The following is a 24,939-nucleotide window of genomic DNA, read 5'->3' on the forward strand; positions in this document are numbered from 1 at the left end:
AGAGGATGAAGAAGAAATTTAGTCACTTATATTATGAAAAATAAAATATAAAAATATTGATTTAAAATCTTACCATAAAGATCACATTTTCTTCTTCTCTGATCGCTCCCCACAGGACGTGAAGGCCCAGTGTACTATCCCCCTCCTGGGATACTCTGTGGATGACAGCGCCCGGCCCACAGACCCTCCAGCCAGCTTCCGCCTCTCTCAGTCTAAGTCCATCCACAACTTTGCAGCTGAATCAGAGGAGCTGAAGCAGCGCTGGCTGAAAGTGATCCGTGTGGCAGTGACGGGAGAGTTGCCCGAATGCCCTCAGACCAACGGCAACAATTCTATGATGGATAACAATGCACAGGAAGCAAGTACAGACAGCACATAAGGGCAAACTGCTGTTGGATTGCTCAAGAAAGACACGTTATGCACACGTGCTGCACACATAAAAACTACAAATGCTCACTCCCCATGCTGTCCTTAAATCTGAGTCTCAAAGACAAAGTGGAAAACTCACTGCTGGATAAGCTGCCTTTCCTTGCCACTCTCCTGTTTACTCCTGGATTTCCTCCTAAAGCTACATAAGGACTGCAGAGCTGTGCTGGATTACTAAAGGACATGTCTGGTACAATCAACACTAGAGCAGAAGGGCCTCAGGATCGATCGGCTTCCCTCAAACAGGCACTATAAAGGACAGTTCAAACGTACTCATCATGGACTCTTAACGTGTCAGCTCTTCTTGAGCCAGTGGACGACCACAGACTTCCACAGCGCTCTGTACAGGATGTGAATCAAAGCAAAGTCTGCTGGTGCTGTAGCTCCAGTCTGTGTACCTGTATAGCATAAATGTTTTTTTTTCGGTTGTGTTTTCATGTACAGAAATCAGTCCCAAACTTTGTTTTTATAACATAGAAACGACTAAGTATGACAAAGTATTTACAGTATTCCCCCGTTTCTTTGCTTGAGAAGTTCGTTCCGAAACTGGGAAATGATTATGTGGTTAGATAACGATGGTCTCCTCTCTCTCTCTCTCTCTCTCTCACACCAGTCAGTGTGAACTCATCAACAGTCTAATCAAACTCCAGATGCACGACAGCTGATCTGTCTGCTTTTGTTGCACCTGATCTAAAGTGTTTTCTATTAGAGACGAATCAACTAAATGGCAAATCAAAAATCAAAAAGGATGCTATGAGGGTGGGCAATATGGATGAAATATTTCTATATTTACGAATATAATGGCAACACATTATGCGATTTTAAAACATTGTCCAGAAGCAACTTGTAGATAAAATAAAATGCGAAAAGTTTTTGGTTCAAGTTACATCACTTTCATCACATTGATGCAACAATCCTGTAAATCCATGACTTCATTGAGTGCGGCTTGCTTATTGATTTCAACACAGGCAACGGGGCTCACCAGCAATTTGGTAATGCTCTTTTATAAAGTTTTGTGAACTGCAACATTTTTTTTAACTGCCAAGTTTAAACGGTAGATGATGCAACTAACATTAAACTGTCCCTGCTTTTAAATACCCAGAGTTGCTGCCATACATTTAAGGTCTCAAGCCTGACAAAAAGAACCCTGATGAAACATCTATGACATCACAAGAGCTTGTCAGGCTTTATAGCTTCCTCTACAGAAGGTAATATAACAAGGGGACGACTCTATTATAAAGGTATAATAAGTCTGATTTTCCTAGAAAAATAAAATAGAGACTTTTAAAGTATAATGTAATATAAATCATCACTTATGGGCCTCTATACATATGTGTGTGCAGACCCTTGTGAGACCCTTCCCTCTGCATCTATTCTGTTGTTTTGCTTTGCATGGGACGTTTTCTGGAGGGGCGCACTTGTGGCATGCTAGCGCAAAGCTAACCGGTGATTAGCATGCTAGCTAGTGCAAAGGTAACCGTGATGCTGTCGGTGTTAGCTCGGAGCGTGGGCGTGTTCTTGCATGAGAGAGTAAGAGTGAGCTTCTGGTGAAGAGGAGCCCAGGAGGAGGGGCCCACTTTGAATGTGTTGACAAAATGAAAGGAAAAATCCTTCTTATTAAACCTTTAAGTCTTACTATATGTATCGTCACACATCGCCTTAACCTTGTGGCTCAGACAGTGCTGTTTGCATTAATACATTGATAATGTGCACTTTAGTTGGGCGTAATAACCGATGATAGCCAATCAAATACAAAGCTGAGGATTGAAAGGTACATGCTTGTCTAACTTCAGGACACTCATGGACCTTTATGTGGAGAGAGATGAGCGAGGATCATCGTTGTCGTTGTGTGGCAGGTTTTCGGTTTAGATGAAAGAGCAGCACAATCACAGATATAGCAAGCTGGTGTGTGAAGTGTAAATGTTTTTAATGCTGTAATTAATTTTATTATTTAAAGTAATTTATAGAATATGACGAGCATGATGTTAAAAGTAGCACAGAGTTGTTCCCTCACTGAAAACTAGTTAGATCTTATTTTGTCTGAGAGCGAATCGTTTTTCCACTAACTCATCAAAGCGTCACCTCAGATCTTCAGTGTCGGGCTGGACGGGCTGTGTTCATTCATATGATTCTGTTTGAAGTTGAGTTTTCCCCTGTGCTCGATGCTGGTGCTCACCTGAGTCTGAACTCTTTCCCCCTCCTCAGTATTCAAATAAAAAAACAAGAGCACAAACTTCTGTCTGCAAGATCTGAATGTAAATCCAGATTTGTATGTGTCCTCATGTCCTCCCCAAAGGTTTGAGAATCTACGCACTTTACAGTCTTATAAAGTGTACCTTCAAAGAAAATAAATGAGATTAAATATGATTTAAGCTCGTATGTTATATTACCTCTTGAGACTTGTGGCTTGTTATCATAGAAATTCAAACCAGTCCAACATATCTGGTCACATCAGTCCTTGTGATTCTACTTTCACTTAGAAACATCTTGTTTTGGTTCCTCGTTTTGCTTCTCCTCACAACGTTTTTCAAAGTGAGTCGCATGCACGTATGCACGTAGAAATAGGTGAAGTCAGTAGTTGCTGTTGTCAGACGTGGTCGACACTGAAGATGTACGTGATAAGTAAGGACTTGAAGAACGGCAACATCTGTAGTAACAGAATATATTCTGCTACATGCTGGTGTGATTAAGGTGCCATTTTGCGTGAACGAGACAAGCGGTTTCACAGATTTAGAAAACTTTTATTTTCACAAAAGAAAAGAGCGAACAAAAACAATATCAAATTCTCTTAATGAGTAAAAATTTATGAAATATTTGTGCAAGTAACTTTTTCTCACTTCTTTGATGAACACTTCTTGCACAGCGTTAGTCAAACATAATCAGGATTGGTCACACAGAATGCACCACAGGTTGTGATGGCATTACTAAAGAAAAGAGCTTCGACAGGTCAGTAGAAAGGAGTGACGTTTCCAGAGCAGAAAGAGTCCTTAGTAGTTTTCTGGTGCAGAAATTTTCATTCAATTCATGAAACTGAGAATTTTAGTTTTAGTCAGTCTTTGTGTTTGAGAGTCTGTCTCAGCTTTTGGGCTGTCGGAGGAGGCCGCGGACCCTGCGGACCAGCGCCTGGATGAAGGTGTAGCGGGAGCGGACCTGGCTGTACAGACCCTCCACCTCCAGCAGCTTCCTCTGCAGAGCCTCCCCAAAACCGGCTGCCATGTCGCTCTTCAGCTGCACACACAAAAACAGAAAGAAGGACAGAGAGATCAGGGATAGTTTAGAGGGTAAATGCATATAAACAACACTATGCAATGCGTGCAACATGTACTCGCAGCAGGCTGCCAGTTCACAGCCATTTCTTACCAGGTCAAGGTCTTGCTGGCTGACTCGGGACAGACCAAGACCACGTCCTCCACTTGCCTGCAAACCTCCAAACGAGTCTAGAGAAAAGAAAGATTTTAGATACAATATATTTGCTTGCTGGTTATTTCAAGTCTGCTTTATAGAGCTGGGTGATAAATCGATTTTATCAATTAATCGAATTAATGGTTTAAGAAGATTTTAATAAATGAAAATTGATTTTCCCTTAACTTGAGTGCACTTGGCAGGGCACTGCCACAGCGTCGCAAAGCCTCTGAGCTCCCGTAGTTCATAGTAACGCTCAAAATGTCAACATTGTGGCATGCGCTGATTAAAGGGACGAGTTCGTTCCCAGAAAAGGAACCTCAGTCAACTGGAAGCAGTTCCCCAAGTCCCCGCTGTAAAGTCTGTCGAAAGTCAGTAGTGACTAAAGGCAGCAGCATGACTAACTTATTCCAACATCTCAAACAGAGACACGCAGCTGAGTATGACAACTGTGAAACACCCACTATTAAGCAGGTAACATTAGCAGCATAATTTTCCTATCGTATCTCAAATGAAAAGAAGGGGCCGGCACAAAGCAAAGGTAAAAACAAAATGGTAAATAAATTATAAATAATCTTTTTTAGTTTGTTTTAAAGAAAGAAAATCGTGCATCAAACCCTGGCTTTAATGCAAATATCTTACCATCTGTGAGGCGTGATCTAAATAAACCGGCTCCAGGCAGCAGGTCCTTGGGGTCAGTGGGAGTACAATGCAACAGGTAGTACTCCAGGTGGCGCCACAACACGAACAAACAGGTCTCGATCACATCTGAAGAAGAGGCAGGTCAAGGCATTTCACAGAAATGTATAATGTAGCAGCATGTTGTTAGTTCTGCCTACTAAAGAGAACTCCAAAGGACAAATATAATCTGGTGAGGGACATTTTCAAGTTGATTTTTAATTCTGGTCTTGTAGTCACTGCGACAACAGCTGATCCTGCAGGGGACCAAAGGATACAGGAGCACAGGGCGAGCAGCTTGGCTCTGCTGTTAATAAGCTGGACCAGTCGTCTCTTGGCCAGCAGGTTCCTCTGGACTGATGGGATTTTCTCCACAGCTCCTGGACCGGACACCAGGCCTTGGCACAGCTAGAGACAAGATGTCGGTTAGAACTGAGACAATGCATGTTGGAGCCAATAAGGAGCACAGAAGAAAGAGCAGTGACTCTTAAGTTATTAGTGTTTTGCCTTTTTAACATTTATATAAGGGAGAAACTGTTTGCTTAATGTGCACAGCAGTGTGGTGAATGGGAAATATGTGGTGAGAGTGAAAGTGTGTATTGACCAATCATTACCTCCTTGAGCTCCTCAGGAGGCAGCTGATCCAGGCTCTGCAGCTTTCCCAGGCTTTGTCTGTGACTCTGGTGGAAACGGAAGAAATCCGCAGCGCTGTTCTTCAGTAGGTACAGAACCAGACCCAGACTGGGGGCCCGGGAGTATGCCATGGAGGGCAGAGTGGATGATAGATCTTAATAAAAAAAACAAGTCATGGTTCAGTCTCAAAGTTGAGGAAGTGCTGCTGATAACAAAAAGCTTACTTGGCAAAAAGTTTGCCTTATCCACAAATTAATCAGGTCTTAAAGGTATTAAATCCTCTCCTTGAGTATATGCAGAATATCACTGACCTGTGCGCCCTCCGTCCCTGCCAGCTGGCTCGCTACCTGACGGGCTGAAGAGGCAGATGCTGAACTGGGCCTGAGCTGAGCTCTGCAGCAGCAGGGTCTGGCAGTACTCCATGATGTTAGCACACACCTGGGCACAGAGGACAGCACCTCTCAGGTCACTTACAGAGCAGGGCTGATGAATAATCATGACTATGCATATTAGACTCCACACATACTGCCTCAGTGCAATTGTATCCCCTCCATCCCCCCACTGTCCATTACACTATGTGAAATAAAACATACAATATATTTCAGGTAGACGAGATCTAATAAACTAAACCACCTCACCAAATCTCTCACTCCTGCATTTACAGAAGGCTTTTTGTCTGACCTGCTGCATGGCGACCTCCATCTCCTCTCGTCTTTCTGCTGAGTCACCCGGTGCAGCGATCTCCGCCTGCTTCAGCAACCTCTCACGCTCGCTCCCAGCCAGACGGCCCAGCAGGGACAGACAGAGGCGCTAAAAAAGGAGACATGTTATGAACTGTACAATCCACACACTGGAAGGGGTTTGCATAAGCAGCGATAAAGATAACAATAAAAACACATCCATACTGCAGATGTCTAACCTGGAATCTGTTTATGTGGCCCTGGAACTCCAGGAGAGCTGCACCGTTGACCTCCCCACCCATCTCAAGGACACCTGTGAGACAAGGCAGCACATGCACACCATTCACTGACTTTCTGATATGTGAATATGTAGTGAATGGCCAAATACAATAAAGTGGATACATTGTTTTGTGTGATAATATACCTGGTAGGGCCGTCTTACTGATAATGCCTGTAAGCAGAGAGAGCTCCTGCAAAGCTCCCATACTGAGCTCCTGACAGCGCAGCAGGGACTGAATGGTGTCTGCATGGACTATCAGCCACTGGAGAACCTACACACACACACACACACACACACACACACACACACACACACACACACACAGTCAGTACAGGCAGCATGATAGACTCACTTATGACTCTGTTTACGAGGAGTTTCAATGGAAAATTAAATAAATCTCCCAAGAATAAGCTTTGTTGTTGCAATATTATTATTGTTGAGTGCTTACCTGTGCTGCCCCCTGCTGGTGATTCATGGTGGTGGAGGTCAGGATCACCTGAAAGAGCCTCAAGGTGGGTAAGAGAATCTGCCTGTAGCGGTCCAGAGGGCTGGGGATGAAGCCTGACGGGTCCCTCATCACCCTGAAGACAATGGAGGGATATTTCATTCAGAATAAACAATTAAAAACAAGACATCAATAACATCAGAATCCTATTATAATAATACAAATATTTCCTTTAATTTTTATCCCTACCTGTGAGCATCACTGTCAGGTACCATGTCAAACACCTGACACTCTATCAGCTGAGCCACCAGGCCACAGCGCAGCAGCTCCACAGCCCCCTGCCCAGTCTTAGCCACACGAGTGAGGAGAGCCTGAAAACACACAGCAGAGTTTGCACCTTTATTATCCTGCTCTCAAACTGGCATTCAGTTTCAGGCTACTGGTCCCAGTCCACAGCTTTGTGTGTGTGTTCAAGTGCACATCTCCTTACCATCTTGCTCTCATAGATGTAGAGTGGTTTGAGGAGGGGCGGCTGAGGAGCGAGCAGGCTCTGCAGGGCAGCATCGTCCTGTCTCAGGCTCTCCACAAGAGACCGCAGGTAGCCACTGTTGCAGACGTAAACCAGCCACTGATTCTGACGGTCGATGGACAGGATCCGGTCCAGCACTGCCAGAGCCAACATCTGTCAGACGGGAGAGGAGACAAGGATGAGACAGGATGGACTGGGAGTAAAACAAAGAGCCTCTGTAGGCAGTCAGAAAAGAAAACTAGAGGTGTCTGTCTCAGATATTTGGACTTAGTTTCTCTCATTTATATTTAGCTTTATTTAAAAGTTTATTCCAGTCATTCTAGTGCTGCAGTTAACGAATATTGTTTTGGGACTACTGGATAAATTGTTCAGTCTATGAAATGTCAAATATTGTGAATAATGCTCATCACAATCTGGCTCTTACCCTGCTAATTTCATGGCCGTCACAGGCGTCCCGACAAACCACCTCCATGAGTGACTTGCCGTAGCTCTCAATGATTGCGAGGTTCTCTCTCTGCAGTTTGGAGAAACCGTCTTCAGGAGCTGTGAGACGCTCCCACATTGCTTTCCCAGCTGAAGAAACGGAAAAGGAGACTTTATCAGTTGTTCCTTTTAAAATAGGGACCATGGCGCCGTGCTTGGTAACCATGGTGCCATGCTAGTGGCAGTCTGTAGTAGCAGCTCCCAGCATCTTTTAGTTAGTAGCGTGTTTTTAATGTTCTTTAATACTTAATATAATTTCCCCTCTGGGACAAATAAAGTACTTCATCTACCATCATCATCTTACAGATTATCTGTATGAATGTTTCTGTGTTGTACCTGTCTGCAGAGTGTCTGGCTCTTCAGGTTTCTGGGCGATTTGAAGGTAGTACAGCAGAGAGCCATACAAGTGAGCACGCAGACGCTGGTATCCACCTCCTTCATGGGTAAAAAAAATATTAGAAAATCTAACCTGAACAAGGTTAATCTAACAAAATATCAAATTAGATAAAGGTGTGTTTTTAAGTCATCACTCACCAGTAGAGAGGATGAAGTCCAGCAGCTTGCGGAGAATCAGGTGCAGGGCAGAGTTGGCGATGGAGGCAAAGCCGGAGGATGCTTCTAATCCTGCCCCCTGCTGCTGCTCCGACAGGACTGATTGGCTGAGCTGGGCTGTCAGAGTGAAGACTGCCCCAGCAACAATGGGCATCAGTTCTCCTGCTGCGTCCTCAGATAACACCTGGACAATGCACAGCAACATTCACGTTTAGCAACATTTAATTATTAGGTTTTTGTCTAATACGATTCAATCCCACAAATGTATTGATGGGTGAGTAAAAGCTAAGAAACCCTTTGAGATATTGTTACTATATCTATTGGTTAAGTCAAGTCTGATGATGTATAATTTGGATATTATTGCTGCACTTCTTTCAGCCTTTATGTGACAGGCTTCCTCACTGACCTTATCGTGCAGGTCCAGCAGCAGGTCTCTGATGATGAGCTGCCTGTCGTCAGCAGGTATGAGATCAGAAGGGCAGGCAGTCAGCAGCGTCTCCACCAGGCTCCTCCAGGACCGCAGCGCATGTCGCTTTGCACTCAAACTTCTACGGACGCGGTTGCGTTCCACTACCTGCTGCAGGATGGAGTTCACCTCCTACAAGAATGCACAGAGGGACCAGTGCAGAGTTATAGTCCACTGCATGATGACTCCTCTTTAGTTATTAGTTTTAGTCCACTCACCTCCATTAACAGGGGCCTCTGTCCAATGGCTGCCATCCCCTGCAGTGCGTTCACCTCGGCGACAAGAACTCTATGGAGCAACTGTGAGGAATACGAAATATATAAGAGGATGATTAAACACAAAATAAAGCCAAAAAAAACACAACAGAGGTGATGTGCAACTTGGAGGCCCACCTTAACGTTGCACACAGTGTGTCCTTGCTCGTTGACGTGCTCACAGTTGGAGATCACCTGCTCTATCTGAGTGCGCTCAAAGAAGTCCAGCTGCAGCAGCTCGGGCATATCCTGACTAAAGTCAATGGCGTCCAAAACACTCAGCAACTTCCTGCGAACTGTTGGCATTAGAGTATATGAGAGTTAAAGTCGAAATATACTTGTTGATTGGATTTATTTTAAGAATGTTAGATTTAAATTTGTAAAACAAAGATGCACAAACCTTTGGAAACTGTGTCAAAATGCAGGAAACCACTGACGGATCTTGTTTCTTCCTCCATACCAGATTCACCATCAGCTAACAACAGAAATTACGAGGTTGTTAGGTTCATGATAAATGGAAAGTTAAGTTTGCATGTGAGAGAGTGTGATCATTACTTGTGTTTATTCATCAGATTCTATGCAGGCTTTTGTAAACAGAACCTTTGAGATCTTTCAAACCAAAGACAACCCAATGAAAAACAAGGTTATAATCCAATCCTGTTTCAAATAGCATGTGTAAATTCAAACCTTTAGTCACTCTCTATAAAAACATTCATTGAGGCCATTGAGGCTTAATATTTGGAAAATTCAACATATTTTTAGACGTACAAAAAGACATGACAAAAAAAAAATCTACCTGTATGTTGAGTGTGTGGCTGGTCATCCAACAGGAGGCTGACGAGACGCTGTGTGTGTGAACGCTGGCGGTTCAGTGAGGTCACCCTCAGCTCGATTGCAGCCGTTTTCATGAGCCAAGACATCTGGGAGAGGGCAGCGATCTGATTGCCTTGGGAAAGCAGAAAGTAGAATTGAGGCAATGGGAAGACGAGACAAGCATCGTATTTTCATCAGCACATTCAGGATTTTTTTCCTACATAGAGGAATTTTTGGAACCCTTAAAAGTCATCAGTGCGGATAAAAGAAGAATTGAGAACAATCCCCCCAAAATGTTCCAAACAACTGTTGAACAAGCAGAAAATAAACTTCAATACCAACAGTCAACCCTTTCTTTGACAACCGCTGGATTTACATAGCAGCTGATCAAAAGATAACTGCAATGTTTTGACTCAACATGAACGCCCTGATCGGAAACTAGCTTTTAAAAGAGAGAACTTCCAGCAATTTCTCATAAAACAAAAAAAAAGGACTAACAAAACATTGCAAGCTGTTTCAGTTTCTCTCCCCTGCTCGCCGTCTCTCTCTTAGATGTATTTAGAGCTATGGGCCAGCATGAAGTTTGGATTTGGCTGCTATACACAGATTCTGACAATGTGGCTCCTTCCCATCAGGTTGTGTAGAGGTGAGTGGACATGTCGCTGTGTTTATTTGTGCTTCAGAACTGTCGTCAAACATTCAGAAATAGGCCTTTTATTTCTCCGATTTAAGGTTTTGTTCATTTGTCTCTTCATTTACTATCCAACTTGCTCTCGGGAGCTCTCGGTCTGTCTGCATGCAGCAACCTATATATACCTAATATGAATACTTAGTCTCTAAAGGCAGAACCAGGAGGATTTGTCAGTTCCTGGTATTTATAGTTCTATCTCCTTTAATCCGATGGATCACTTTATTCAAATTGATTTTGTTTCTGGGGATTTTTTGAGGGACGATGACATCATAAAATCCTTTTTTGTTTATTAAATGGTCAGAAATAACAGGGAAATTCACAGATTCCTGTCAAATAGAGTGACAGACTCGTTGCCTTTGATGAAAGCAGACAGTATATGCTTACTGTCGTGCAAACAACCAAAGGTCCACTCGGAGCCAGGACAAACCCTGAAAATCACATTTCATCAGCAACAACGCTTTTGTTCTTATATAGAACATTATATATTTTTTTCTCCTGAGAACATCAGCAGGGACCCTGAACTCACTGGGCAGGATGAAGGGGAGGTGCTGCAGGTGAGAGAACAGGAAGTCCTGGCTGGTCCTTAAATAGCGCATGGTGGCTCCTGATGTGTCAGGGCAGGCACACAGCTGGTGGATCACCTGAGAGGGAAACAATGACAGAGACACTAATTAAACAATCAGTCCACAAATGATAATATTATGATAATATTGAAAATGTAAACATTAAGGTGCTACTGTGCAGTGACTGATCTTGATGTCAAAGAGCCTTATTTCTGGGCATTTTGAGCATAGGATGAGGAGTACCTGGTAGCAGAGCTCAGCCAGTTGGGGAGCCTGCTGTGTGAGAACAGGTCCTGATCTCTTTTCAGTTCCTCTCTGCAGGAGACTCAGGATGGCGTGCAAGCAACTCCGTGGACATCCCAACACACCTGTAACACACAATTGTGCTATCAACTAAAAGATAACACTCTCACATCATCTTCTATTTTCCTTCTAAACCACCACCCGACCACTGCTGCTTAAACAAAACATCTAAATTAGCATGTTAAGCTTAGTCTGACCTGGGTCCTGCAGGTTGGTGGAGGACACAGGCTTCTTGACTTCATAGCCCAAAAGATAAAGGGCCAGGTTGGGGGTCTTCAGCTCCAAGGAGGTGATGAGCAGGTTCAGGATATGGATCTGGGTTTCGTGTCGGATTCTTGCAACCTTCTTTTGTGTGTCAGAGTCTGGAAGTTTTGGGGATCACAGGGTTAGCTTTTACATTTTTAAAACAGCCAAATACAGAAGATGATACGGCTGACGAAATATTAAAGAGAATATCATGTTTCTCTCACCATCTTCTTTCTCTGTTCCCTCCTCTGCCTCTTCACTGTCTAGACACTCCACAAAGCCTGCCATCAGTTTGTCACTCACAGCCTGCAGGACAGAGAGGAAACACAACTAAAGTTTAACACCACAGTAAAAAAAAACAAAAAAACCCTGACCTTTCCTGATACCTTTTCCTACGCCATTCAGATAGCATTACATTATAAAATATATATTGTAGTACGATTATAATACTGTTTATTATAGGTACATGAGTATAATGTACAAGTACATATCATCTGCTCATAATTACATACCTGGTCATGTGTAAAATCTCCCACCAGCCTGTTCTGAATGTTGGGGTAGTTGGCGATGCGACGCAGGATCTTGGCACTCTGGAACGCAGCCTCTGGGTTTGAGCTACTGTGGTACAGATACCTGCAAGGGACAAACATAGATTCCCAATAAGTTGCACCTTTTTGAACAAATTCTCTATGTATAGAGTTTTTCTTAAACATCACCTTCAATGACTTCTGATAATGTGTTATAAATGGGGTCTGTATCAAAGTTTATATCAAAGCAGGATGCTCGTACCTTGCTATATTGACTATGTGATCAGCCCTTCGTGTTTGAGGACTGACCCCCTGAAGGAGCTGCTCCAAGGGGGACACCAGCAGGGAGGACTGGCTCTCCCTGAGGAGGTCCATGAACACCACCTCCTTCTGCAGAGCCAAGTCCAGCAGACACAGGCAGTGCAGCACCGCCGACTCCAAGTTCTTCTTACCTGTAGGGGAAGAGTATCAGAGCATTTCAGTGGAACACACACACACACACACACACGAGTTGTCTCTCTTTCTCCGGGAGCAGTAGCAGCATATGTTCTCTCACCAGGGAAGGGTGCATAGGTGTCCAGCTGGCGTACACCCTCCTCCAGCAGGCTGAGGCAGAGCGCCAGCATGGGCGAGTCGTTGAGCAGGTGGAACATGATGCTGTGGCCAGGGGGCTTGTGGGCCGGGACCTGCTCACCCTGCAGCTCAACCATCTCCTGGACAAAGTCTGCTGGCTGGGGCTCGTAGTCCCGCAGCAGCTTGTGGAAAACCTCCAGGACAGAATCTGCGACCTCCCACTGAGAGATGGAAAGGGATTAAAAAGGAAAAGATCCATGTGTAGTTCAAAGAACAAACATACACACAGTAGTTTTTTAACATTGTAATGACATATGGAGAGCAGATCACGGTAGTCTACCTTCTCAGCTGGGCGGCGATATGCTCTGGTGGGGAAGGGCAGGAACACAGACTCACGCAGGAAGTTCAGGTAGGGCTGGAAACCTGGCACTCTTAGCCCCGCCCCCAAATTAACAGGCAGACTGCTCTCGACCAATGTACTTGTAAGATGACAGAAGCCTCGTGTCAGGGGATACTCCTCGCAGCTGGACTCGATCTCATTCAGCTCCACCTGAAATAAAGAAACACAACACTTAAAGCAGCAAGCCACTGTCAGTCAAGGCTGGTGTTCTCTGTAATTGATAGAAGCAATAGTATTTGAAATAGCTGTAGAGAAAGTTGTACAAACAGCTTGTGGTTTCTCCATTTCTACATTCCTACAACACCCAGCGTGCATTGCGCCCCTCCCTCTGAAAGGAAGGGCCCAGCGGAGAGGCTGGAGTGAACCATTTTCGCTGCAGGCAATGACTCAGAGCGGGACAAAATCCGAAATATGACGAGAATATACCGGTGGATCATCTAAAAAATCTTTAGGTCTGCAGTTCTAAATTTCAAACCTGACGAACGAGACATGACCTCGGAGGCAGGCGCCCTTGATTGAGGAAGTGTAGTTTTGCGAGCTCCCTGGCCTCCGCCAGATGACGTGTTTTACGTAGTCTAGTGGAGGTTTTTCAGGGCCCTTTGGAGAAGTGGATAGCATCCTCCAAAGGCACAGAGCCAAATTGCTTTCTTTTCCACCATAATGGCATTAGCTCCCCATAATAGCATGATAGGACTGAGGTTGAAAATCAGCGACCTGGCCCTCTAAAGTTGAGAACTCAGTTGCTGTCTGTATTTTTTTTACATCGCAACAACATATTTGGATCTTAAAATATTCTCTTTGGGCTGCAGTCGAATGTAATCTTGATCCAAACAAAGTAAAGGTGATCCTGGCAGGCCCAAGTTGTCTAATTCATTTAACTCCCAATTTATGAACCATCTTATTTGTCTATCTTGAAGTTGAAAGAGAAGGGTTTAAATTAAAAGACTTTTCATCAAATTAGGATAAAATGTAGAATGAATAGAATGAACATGTTATGAGTAACAATGCAGCATCAGATTTATCAACCACAAAAGACTCACCTCGATTCCAGCTGCCTGTCTCTGTCCTGGGGCTCTCACTGTCTGAAGGATCTGTGGTAACAGAGCATGAAGTTACAAAACTTTAAATGTGATACAAAGATATCGGTCAACACAACAAGGTGCCATATCAAAACACAACGTCATAACACTACAAGAATTAAGTGTCTTTAAAAAAGATACAAGAACACATCCACCACAAGAGACTCTTAAGATAATATGACATACATAAGTTTAAAGTTTAGTTTTGTTGTTTGGTATTATACAGATTCCACCTAACCAATATTAAATAAAGAACTACAAATAATGTTCATGTCTCAGGTGAACAGACTGCTTCTAAAACGGTTCTATTTATCAAGGCTGTGTACATGCCTGTGTGTACTCCAAAGATTGCCAGAGTGAGGCAGCGATCTCAGGTGACTTCCCAAACGCAGCCAGGCAGTGCAGGACCTCAGCCTTCAGGACGGGAGGAACGCTGCACTGTAGAAGCCCCAACATGACTACAACCGGGGTCCACTGGGGATGCTCACACAACGCCAGGCGAGCATTTTCACTCTAAAGGGAAAAACACACACACATATCTTGCAACACGCATATATCCAAAAATGCCCACCCTTCTAGTAAATTTTGTACCGTACCCATGTTATGATGGTGGTAAGCAACTGCAGAAATGAGGTGAGTCCATCCAGCTCTCGTTGGGTGATGCCCCTTAGTGGCGGGTGGCGGTACTGTGCTGCGTCTGGATTTGGAAAGTCTCGTCGCAGGTTCTCGTGGTAGAGCATGAGGGAGTGAAAGAAATGTTCCCAAGACACGGGGCTGCCTGAAACTCCCTGGATGTTGTCACCTGTACACATGTACATGTAGTTAGTTGGTATTAATATGTTAAACTACAGCAAGGGGCCTTTACTGTCTGATGTTAACGTCACCTTAATCTGAATTTAATTTGAAGCAGGATTTAAAAATCAAAAAATCATTCCTTTTGTATCAACTACTGAGAAGCCACAAAAATAGTCTAATACTCTAATGGTGGAAATTCCCAATCCAGATTAACACAAAATCCACGTGATATCCCTGCCCTAAAAGGCCAGACTGAACATCAGAGGTTCAACAGCTTTCTATTTCAGATGTCAAGATGAAAATGTGTTTATTCTTATCCAACCCAGAAGATTAAAAAGCCTTTCAGGGTATAGCTGCAGTCTGTCCTTACTGTGTGTGGCTCCGTTGGTTTTAAGCAGGCTGAAGCAGTAGTGAGCGCACTGAGGACCGTTGGCGAGGCCTTTCAGCATACGCAGGTAGGAGATATAGAGGGTGGAGGGCAGAAGGTCTCCCATCTGACGCACAAACTTTGACAAAACCACCTGCAGCAAAACATTAAAAAAAACTTTCAATAAAACTCTGAAGAATAAAAATTTTTAATACAAACACGGTACAGTAAATAACCTTACCTGTTTATGTGGAGGCCTCTGCAGCGCCATTCCCAAGTAGGATCCCTGCAGAGAGGTGTGCTGGAGAGACTCTGTGGGACACCAGAACTCCAAACCCAACTCCAGCCCAAAAGAGTCCTTGCTGTAAAACTCTCCTATCTGGAAAGACAAAGCAAAAACTAACTGTGACAACTGAAAGCCACAGTGTCTGCAGCACACTTTTGCTACTGCTTGCTTCTAATGTTGCTCATCTAGTAATCAAACTTGTCCTATTCCTGCTATGACTACCTTAATTTGGATAATATCTGTTAAACCCCTAAAACGTAAAAAGGTAAGGTTTGCTGATATGTATTTGTATGTATGCATGTATTTAGGAAATAGACTCACGAGGATCATGAGGTGATCTAAGTCCTTGCGTAGTGATGATGGAAGCTCACTGTCCATCTGCATGGACATGTGCACCAGACGAGCATCCTCATCAGCACGATTACGAAGCTGTTTCACCTACAAAGAAAGCAAAGAAAGTATAAAGATAACAAAACAGATTTGGATAAGAAACTTGCCTAAAACATGAGATCCATCCGAATCAATCTGTTGTTTAAGTATTAACACTGATAGTAAACACCTGACGCATCTCTCACCTTCATCGGCATGAGTGCGAGGAAGTCTGTGATGAGTGAATGGAGGCGGCGGATGTAAAACTCTTCCTGGCCAAAACTCTCACATCCCAGCATGCCCTCCTTCATAAACAGGAACACATCTCCCAGAAGTGCCTGGTCAGCCAGGGCCTCATCTGCCTCTGTGAACTCAACCAGCGCTGCAAAGGACACACACACACACACACACACACACACATACACACACACACACACACACACACACAAAATATCTTCTCATTGTTCTTTTAGAACTCATATTCCTTCAAACAGCTGAAAGGCATTTTTCTTGCAGGTCAGTATAATTCAAAACTTACCAGATCCCTGTGGTAGCTGAGAAAGGACCCTCAGAGAAAGAGCCCACGCTAGTCGACAAACAGCCTGCAGCCCTGGAAGCTTCCACGGCTGGCCGTCCATCAGACGATTGTGCACTGCAGACACATACTGCCTCTCAGTCAGCAATGGCAGTGCCTGGAGCAGATCTAGAAAAACACAACACAAACACAATCATTCACTACCTGAACCTAAAAGCAATCTTATGCATAGCAAGAAGCAGAAGGTTTTAGTGAGATTTAAACACGGAGTTACAATTCTAGACATGCGCTCACCTTCTCTGTCCTCTGTTCCCTGTTCTACGAAGCTCACGTCCAAGCAGTACAGCAGTGCCATGACCAGAGCCAGGTTAACACTGTCCAATGAGCCATCAGCTTGAGCTGTGACTGTCTCTAGGTGGCCAATAAGAGCCAGGGTGTCATCTTTAGTCAGCGGTGATTGGCAGGTCCATGAAAACAGACTGTCTGCCAGAGCCTGTCGGCATTCTTTGATGAGGTCTGAGACCTGCGGAGAAGCAACCAAGTTAAAGTTATATTTATGTATGTATATTCTATCAAATGTTTCTACCTTAGTTACAGCACCATACCTCTTTCCTGTGCTTCTCATTGCCCAGGCCGCGTTCCTTTTGCAGCCGTTCAAATTCACGCGTCACACTTATCTCTGACACCAATGTTAGAATGCGTTTGGTCAGACCCTGGTTCATCAGTTCATCTGTAAAACGTGTTGTGAAAGCCACCAGCTCACCACTGATTAAGAAAACAAACAGTTCAGTCAATAAGAAGAACCACAGTTCCATGCCCACAAAGACGATCTTCGTTATTGCTCAAACTTACTACTTGCAGACAGCATTATTACCTCAGGTCCAGAGTGAATGTCTTGCCCTGGCGGGACTGGATGAGTGTGCGCAGGGAGTTGGCCACACAAAGCTTTCCATCCCAGTAAAGCAGCACAGCTACGAGGCCTCGTGTCAGACCTGGAAAATGCGGCTGCTGTTGCTCACCTGGAGGCAGGCAAATATATTCAGGGAATTAGTTGTGTTAAAATAAAAGTGGCTTTGTGTCAGAATCTTACATTTTATGAGGACAAACCTACAAAAAAACAGCCCTTCTCTTAATGTGAGAACTGTATCTATTACATCATTAAACTTTCTGTAAGAGTTTGCATTCAAGTCATGTCTTTTATGTCCACTTTACCTGCCAAGAGAAGCTCCAAAGCTGCCAACTCTCCAATATCAAACAAATCACTGAGGATGAAAGCCTCTTTGAGAAGCTGCTCTGGGAGAAGGCGTGACCCCTGCTGACCTTGGATGGCGATGCCTTCTGTGCTGGCTTTACGCACCTTCTCTCTCTGCTCTGCACTCTTTGGCTGAAAGTAAAGAGATGACCAAATGTTATCAGCATTACAGAGTTGTCTCAGAAAACACTCTTCCTCCTGCACCAATTAGGTTGCAGGAGGAAACACAGGAAGAATACTACTGTAGAATTCAGCTATGAAACAACAGCAATTACAAAAGATGCATTTGTGTTTTAACAGCGTCTCACCGGGTTCTTGAAGAGTGAGAGAAAGTTAGCTTTGTGTTTCTTCAGCTGCAGGTCCAGGAGGTAGACGCTTTCGGGCTGTCTCCTCAACACCGCCCCGTCCACCGTCTCCCACAGCTCTTTCAGCGGCCCCCACAGACTGGCTCCTGGGGTTGGTGAGGGAAATTTCAAGTTTTTGTCAAAACAGATCTCGGTTAGTAGTCTAGTCATACTAATGTCTTGAAATCTTACTTATATTCTTCTCGTATCTCTTGCTTGAACATTTTGTGTATCCCCCATATATTACATATCATGGCTGAACCATATCATGGTTCTGTTAAGTCCTGCACTCATACTTTAAATCCATTTCTAGATAATATTCTGAGTAGCCTATATTTTGTATGTCTTTTAGTTAAATTAAGTAATATATTCTGGAAAAATACTGCATGTAAATTCACTTTTAACAAAGAAATAATCCTGTATAATCTGAGGTAAATGACAGGACTGATGTTGGGAAGTGACTCTTTCATGATGTTGATATTGTGATAGATAGACAGATAGATAGATAGATAGATAGATAACTGATTAAAGATGAACATGTGATTGACAGTAATTGACAGCCCCTGTGAACTTTCCTCAATATTATATTTATTATATTAGTTTTGAAGTCAGGTGTTTTACCCTTCACGTTATGAATTGTACATTAAGCCTCATTCATTTACACTTTGTGTTTTAAAAGTATAGTATTTCAAACCCCCAAGAGGACTAGACGTTGCTAAGCATAACCAATCTGGTCTGTAAAAACAAATCTGACCAGCGTCACCAGTAAACAACTGACACTGACGCATTGATCACTGACAGTACAGTCAACCTAAAGGCTGGTTTAAAGCCTGGGTTTTTATCTTTTTCATTAACCTGCCAGAGAGTAAAGCGAGGAACAACGTAAGTGAACCCAGGGAAAACATTACAGTTTGCAAAGCAGCACTGATGTCTAACAGTTCTTTGCTAGTTCCAAGTCAGTTTGTTTCAGTTTTGTTTCCAAATAAGTGGACTCTGCTGACCCGTCTGACAAGTGTTGCGTCAGCGAAGTCTACATTTGCTACTTTAAATGTATGAATTTGTAAAAACGTGTTTGCCCATCGATTAACTGTTCACCAAACGTTAGCTAAACTAACGTTTACTTGCAGGCTAGGCTAAGTTAGCCTAGCATCAGTGCCTGAACTTGAGTGATCCATCACCATGTGTTCAATTCATGACATGCGACAAAACTTGCGCTATAAAGCGAATATGAACGTGTTTATGTGTGAAACGCTTACTAGTTGCAACTGATAAAAACAACAGCATTTAAGTTACTTAGGGAAAGAAATGTGATTCATACCCGAATTTACCGCCATCTGCGCCGCCATGATACACTCGGAAAATCGGACAAGGGAGTCTGCGCTTGTGCCGGTGTGAAATTTAAAATGATGAATTAGCCCAACACGTTTTGGTAATGTTTGCTCAACAAAAAATAATTAGTTCTAAACTAATGTATATAATGGATAATTGTATCGATATAGAATTTTTAACATTTCTATATTTCGCTTTAATATTTTCAGGCGAGGTCCTCGGACCGTTGGAGCTGCCTAGCTGAATGGGAGTTGTAGTTTATTTGTATAGATTAACTAAATATGTGATTTTATTGGATTCTGACCTATTTACTTAGGATTTTAGTTAATTCCTCCTTTAAATATTATTTTTTATGAACCTCTAAGAAAGATATACTTTTCTTCGCTGAAACGCGTTAATGATCCACATGCGGCCACAACATTGGTTCCGCTTTGTGTTTGTCCGTACTGTTTTGACGTTACACCAAGATGTCCATGCTAGTCTGACAGCTAGACCCGTGACCGCTGCGATGCAAATGTGTCATTCCTGAGTTTAAAACGTCGGTGTCGGCTTAAATGTAGCACTGTATTTTAATACAGGTTTGGGGCCATATTAATCGACACCATGGCTCGGGTTGTGAAAGTGTTTCGGACTCTGCGGAATCACTGGAAGAAGTCCACATTTGCAGTGTGTGTGCTGTCTTATGGTGGCCACTGGCTGTATGGTAAACACTGGTAAGTAGCTCAGAATGTGGCATTTCCATTGATTAAAAACAGTACTGTCCTGTTCGTGTGTCTTACATTAAGTCTTGTGTCTTATTAGTGACAATGTTCTGCGGAGAGAGGCTTGTCTCGTGGCCAGGGTAAGACGGTACTTATTTTTACACAGAAATTGACATCATTGATGATCATAGAAGTTATATCATCATCATCATCATCATAATCACCACCTCTTTTAGGAATTTGGACGTCAACAGATAGAACCACAGGAGCGGCTGAGGAAAGCAACAGTGGTCTTGAACCCTGCAGCTTGCAGTGGGTAAGAAGACACAAATCTGAAAACCTCTCATTGACAGTTTTATCTGGACTTCAGACAACTATTTTAAAAGAAAATGTCCAACTTCCTGTCTCCGTGTTCCCTTAGGAAAGCCAACAACCTGTTTGAAAAGAATGCTGCTCCCATTTTACACCTGGCAGGTGTGGAGGTTACTATAGTAAAGGTACAGATTTTTTCTTATTTAATCCATATAGTGGTACTAGTTGCTCTCGAAGGAATCATGGTGTGTAGTATCATGATTATATATTCCCTGTTCCTCTGCAGACAGATTATGAAGGCCAGGCGAAAAAACTGTTGGAGCTCATGGAGCAGACAGACATACTAATTGTTGCAGGAGGGGATGGCACCTTGCAGGAAGTCATCACAGGCTTACTGCGAAGGCCAGATCAAGTAAGTGTCGCACAGTTATTTTGTTGATCAGGTCAAAAACGAAGAAGTTTATTTAAAGTTTCTATTAATCATTCACTGATGATGATTTATGACTACAGGACGCATTCAGCAACACACCAATTGGATTCATTCCCCTGGGCTCTCACAATTCTCTGAGTCCAAGTCTTCATTTTCTCAGTGATAACAAGGTCAAGTAAGTATCTCATCAGTAGCATACATCACGATTTTATCAACACACAATCCCATGATAACGGTTTACTGAATGAGTCTCAATAAATAGATACCTTTTCACCTTTTTTCAGAGACATAATATCAGCAACACTGTCCATTCTGAAGGGAGAAACGGTACCCTTGGATGTGCTACAAATCAAAGTGAGAAACTGGTTCTGTTTACTCAACATAGCTTTGAACTTAAAGGGGCCATGTCTTTTAATTCTTATATTCTCATATTTTGCATGGGTTTCACATTTGGAGCCAGAGTCTGCGCAGTAGAGATCGGTGGGTGGTGCCACCATAGCTACTTGTGCTAACCAAAACACACACTTAACTTACTGAAAAAACAGCAACACGCCGGCGTGTTTTTCAGCAGAACTGCTTCTTCGTGTTGGTCTGAGGTTAACGTTCACAGATATGGAAACTTCAATGATGATGATGTAGTGATTGTTTTAGTTACGTCTCTTCTCGACCGTCGTCCTCCACTCTGCTAATCCGGAACAGATCCGCTGCAGGAGCCGTATTTGTCAACAGAGCTGTCAATCATCCTTTTTATAGTATCAAATAACTAATTAAAATAAAACTTTAAAATAAAAATTAACACTTGGACATAAATCAGCATGATAAGAAATAACTATAATGACAGAAACCATGTCTGAGAAAATGTATTTGCATTGTATTTTGATTTTATAGTTTGACTCATGTCCCATCTGTTAACATGGAGGAGGTGGGCTGTATGACCTATACTGCAGCCAGTCAGCAGGGGGCGATAGAGAGGTTTTGGCTTCACTTTTAGGGAGCTGTCATGTTGTCCATCTTTTTATACAGTCTATGGTTTCTACATAGAACCTTGCTTTCGCTAAAATTGACCAATCGCCATTCACCTCAGGCTGCCTTCTTGCACGAGCTTGTAGTCAAGTCATTGTCGAGATTTCACCTTACCATTCCAATATCTCTTGGCGATTCTGGCTCGTACATATAAGGCCGAATAACCGATCCAAGAGCAGCCATGTTTTCTACAACTTTGGAGTAACAGTGCAGTGTGGCCACTCCCTCACAGGATGATGGAGAGGCTCCAGAAAATAATGAGATTAAAATATGTATACAATATTTTAAAACGAAACAAACAAACATGATTCAAAAACTTGATTGCATACAAAAATATGTCCCCTTAAAGCACCTCTCAAATGCAGATACATGCTGAGCATTTTCAGATCAAATTAACAGATAATTTAAGAAATTCATTTTGTATTTATTTCAAACTTTATAATATGCATGTCTTCTTCATTTGCAATAATAATGTTACATTGTCATGAAGGATGATTGTTTTTGCAGTGTTGTCAGATTTTATGTGACGGCACTCAGACAGGAACTTAACATCTGTGTTTTTGTTTGTGTGATTTTCAAGGGGGAGAAAGAGCAGCCAGTCTTTGCTCTGATGGGACTACGTTGGGGCGCTTTTAGAGATGTAGCTGCAACAATCAGCAAGTAAGATTACACATTTGGTCACTCAGATGACCCAGGAAAAATCATGAAATAATAACAAAGTAGTATTTAACCAAATCTTTCCATAGATATTGGTACCTTGGACCACTGAAGACAAAGGCAGCACATTGGTTAAGCACTCTGCGGGTAAGCCTATATTTTTTGGTCTTAACATGCATAGGTCAGAACAAAATATGGAAACGGTGTTAGCCTTTCATACAATATCTGATACGGAAACTAGGTCATGTTAGCTAGCACCCGTGAGAAATAGATTCCTTCCTGATATGAACAAGCATTTTTTCTGTTGTGTAACTCTTGGTTATGACTTTGCAAGTGCATTTCTGTCTTTCTATCGCTCTTGACATTTATCGCCTGTTTTTCGATTGCAATTAAACACATTTTCTTATTCAGTCATTCTGCCTTAAACAGCTGTTTAACTGAAGTGCCCTATAACTAGCTAAATGCTGCTATTAGTATTTGTACCTTGAAAAATATACTTTTCATTTTTTAATAATACATGAAAACTAGAGGTTATTACTTTACTGTATCTTTATAATTTCTTGTCTGCTGCTGTGTTTAAATCTTACACTGTATCAAATCTTTCAGGAGTGGCCCCTGGTCCGAAACGTCTCCGTGTCCTACACCTCTCCCAGCCTCCGGCCCCCAGATCTGCCCCCTCAGAAACCCCCCAGACCCAACCTGCTGAACCGCATCATCCGCAGGCTGAAGAACTACTGGAACCCTCCCGTTGAAGGTAGCAGTGTGTGTTATAGTGTTGATAGGTTGATCACAGCATGACAACGAGACACCAAATCCTAACAGTGGAATATTGTTGTTTGGTTTGTGTGTTTGCTCAGAGCCTCCGAAAGTGGAAGAGCCGGAGGAGTGGAAGGAGGAGCAGCTGTCGACGTTAGAGCTGTTTATTCAAACGCACAACAAAAACCCAGTGCAGAGGGTCAGTGGAAAAAATAATTACACTTTATAAAACCTTGTACTTGTTCTAAAATGTTGAATGCTGGTTTAATCTGATGTTAAATATATACGTCTCTTTATTCATTTGAATTTGCAGAGGCTCAATGACTCCCTGATGATCTGTGCAGAACCAGACGACTTCACTGTGGGCGAGTTCATCACTGTCGGGTAGGTAGTATCAGGTTTTTTAAACACTGTTGAGGCAATATATATTATATGTTCATGTTCACATAATTTCAAGTAAAATAAAGTAAATGTTCTTTATTCTAGTAATAAAAAAGAAGAGGACCCCACTGTGTTCACTAAAAACTCCACAAAACTGGAGGCGAGTGCCTGCCAGCTGCAGCTCCCAGAGGTAGGAAGCTTTCATGCGACTTAGTCCTTTGTCATTGTGTCAGTTGAAAAGAAATGAAAACAATTGTGCTTGTATTACTCAGTTTTGTTTCGTAAGTTTTCAGTGTATTATTCGTCTTTGTCTTGACCTTGCAGGGTGTTGGTGGTTTTTACAACATCGACAACGAGGAGTATGAGGCCATGCCTGTAGAGGTTAGACTGTTGCCAAGGAAACTACGCTTCTTCATCAGTGCAGAGCGCAGAGAGCAGCTCCTCTCACAGATGCAGTGATGAAAAAAAAAACATCAATCCAGGAAGAAGACAAGAACAGAAGGACAAACACTGAATTTAAGAGAAAGAAAAGAAGCAGATGCCGTAAAACTCTGATGTGGATGTCTGCAGCAGTTTTAAAAGAACTGTTGATTTGAATTAGCCTCTTTGTAAAACTGCTGAAATATGAAGCTGAAGTTGTTTTAATCAATTATGAGGAGGATTACATTACATATTGTTGTATGAGAGGACCAAGACTTTGTTTCTTAGAGCCTGTAACCGATGTACAGGCTGTCTTACACATGGACTTTATGTTTACTGAATGGTTTACTGTCATCACATTTAAACTTGGTCAATAAAGATAATGTCCAAATCAACACATCTTTTTATATTTGACTTTTAGCTCGATGTCTGGTTTGGATGGCCTTGGGGTGAAGGGATGAAGTTAAAGTGATGGACACAAAAAGACTAATGTATGATAATACGATGCATCATTAGTGAGGACCTTTTAGCGCCATGGCTTTGAGTTACTGGGGCTCACAAGAGTATGGGTAGGTTGGAGGTATATTTAGATGAATAAATGTGGAAGAATAAAGGGATGCTGCAGCAGTCTGAATTTGTTCCAAAAGCCCATAATCTCAGATGAGGAGTTTGGCAGACTCCCTGGTGAGCCTGGGTCTGATCTGACAGATGGCGTAGACGGCAAATCTGCAGGATTAAACAAGAAGCTGCGTTTCCGGCCTCTTATCATTTTTGGCTGTTTAGGAAAAGACAGAGGAAGGCTCTTAGTTTTATTATTGTGGTGGGGAAACGGTAACTAACTTTTTACAGAGAAATGTACATTTTACTCCACTGCATTTATTTGACAGCTTTAGTTCCTGGTTAATTTGTATGGTAAGATTGTTCTGACAAAGACTAACCTAATTTCAATTTAAACATGA

At 42.7% G+C, this 24,939-nt stretch overlaps 3 protein-coding genes across 3 annotated transcripts in view; 2 read left to right on the top strand and 1 right to left on the bottom strand.

Moving 5' to 3' along the window:
- fgd4a (FYVE, RhoGEF and PH domain containing 4a) overlaps positions 1 to 1,314 on the top strand; it is a 28,972-nt gene extending 27,658 nt beyond the window's left edge. Inside the window, exon 18 of the mRNA XM_069686286.1 lies at positions 116 to 1,314. Within this exon, the coding sequence (XP_069542387.1) occupies positions 116 to 379 (264 nt within the window). The 3' untranslated portion in view covers positions 380 to 1,314. The remainder of the gene's footprint in view (positions 1 to 115) is intronic.
- A 1,879-nt stretch (positions 1,315 to 3,193) lies between these two features.
- Positions 3,194 to 19,326, bottom strand: nup205 (nucleoporin 205). The gene is made up of 42 exons (XM_069685923.1): positions 19,290 to 19,326; positions 17,936 to 18,078; positions 17,588 to 17,759; positions 17,250 to 17,394; positions 16,981 to 17,140; positions 16,670 to 16,898; positions 16,379 to 16,543; positions 16,047 to 16,222; positions 15,793 to 15,909; positions 15,427 to 15,564; positions 15,189 to 15,339; positions 14,620 to 14,825; positions 14,354 to 14,536; positions 13,985 to 14,035; positions 12,885 to 13,094; positions 12,528 to 12,765; positions 12,234 to 12,423; positions 11,957 to 12,077; positions 11,669 to 11,750; positions 11,396 to 11,560; positions 11,139 to 11,263; positions 10,859 to 10,973; positions 9,625 to 9,774; positions 9,229 to 9,303; positions 8,967 to 9,124; positions 8,793 to 8,873; positions 8,515 to 8,706; positions 8,091 to 8,292; positions 7,893 to 7,991; positions 7,498 to 7,646; positions 7,035 to 7,226; positions 6,794 to 6,915; positions 6,548 to 6,680; positions 6,244 to 6,370; positions 6,059 to 6,132; positions 5,821 to 5,949; positions 5,451 to 5,577; positions 5,121 to 5,293; positions 4,785 to 4,914; positions 4,471 to 4,596; positions 3,787 to 3,863; positions 3,194 to 3,654 (listed from the first exon to the last, which is right to left on the bottom strand). Exons 1-42 carry the CDS (start codon positions 19,315 to 19,317, stop codon positions 3,502 to 3,504), a joined length of 5,979 nt encoding a protein of 1,992 aa, XP_069542024.1. The 5' UTR covers positions 19,318 to 19,326; the 3' UTR covers positions 3,194 to 3,501.
- Positions 19,327 to 19,762: 436 nt separating this feature from the next.
- Positions 19,763 to 24,375, top strand: agk (acylglycerol kinase). The gene is made up of 14 exons (XM_069686578.1): positions 19,763 to 20,013; positions 20,102 to 20,141; positions 20,238 to 20,317; positions 20,423 to 20,498; positions 20,600 to 20,725; positions 20,824 to 20,918; positions 21,028 to 21,097; positions 22,347 to 22,426; positions 22,513 to 22,570; positions 23,030 to 23,177; positions 23,281 to 23,378; positions 23,493 to 23,563; positions 23,666 to 23,750; positions 23,885 to 24,375. Exons 1-14 carry the CDS (start codon positions 19,904 to 19,906, stop codon positions 24,017 to 24,019), a joined length of 1,272 nt encoding a protein of 423 aa, XP_069542679.1. The 5' UTR covers positions 19,763 to 19,903; the 3' UTR covers positions 24,020 to 24,375.
- Positions 24,376 to 24,939: the final 564 nt, after the last annotated feature.

Source organism: Semicossyphus pulcher, unplaced genomic scaffold (genome assembly GCF_022749685.1).
Source record: "Semicossyphus pulcher isolate SPU_LCO1_2020_fin unplaced genomic scaffold, fSemPul1.0.p SCAF_8, whole genome shotgun sequence".
NCBI lineage: Eukaryota > Metazoa > Chordata > Actinopteri > Labriformes > Labridae > Semicossyphus > Semicossyphus pulcher.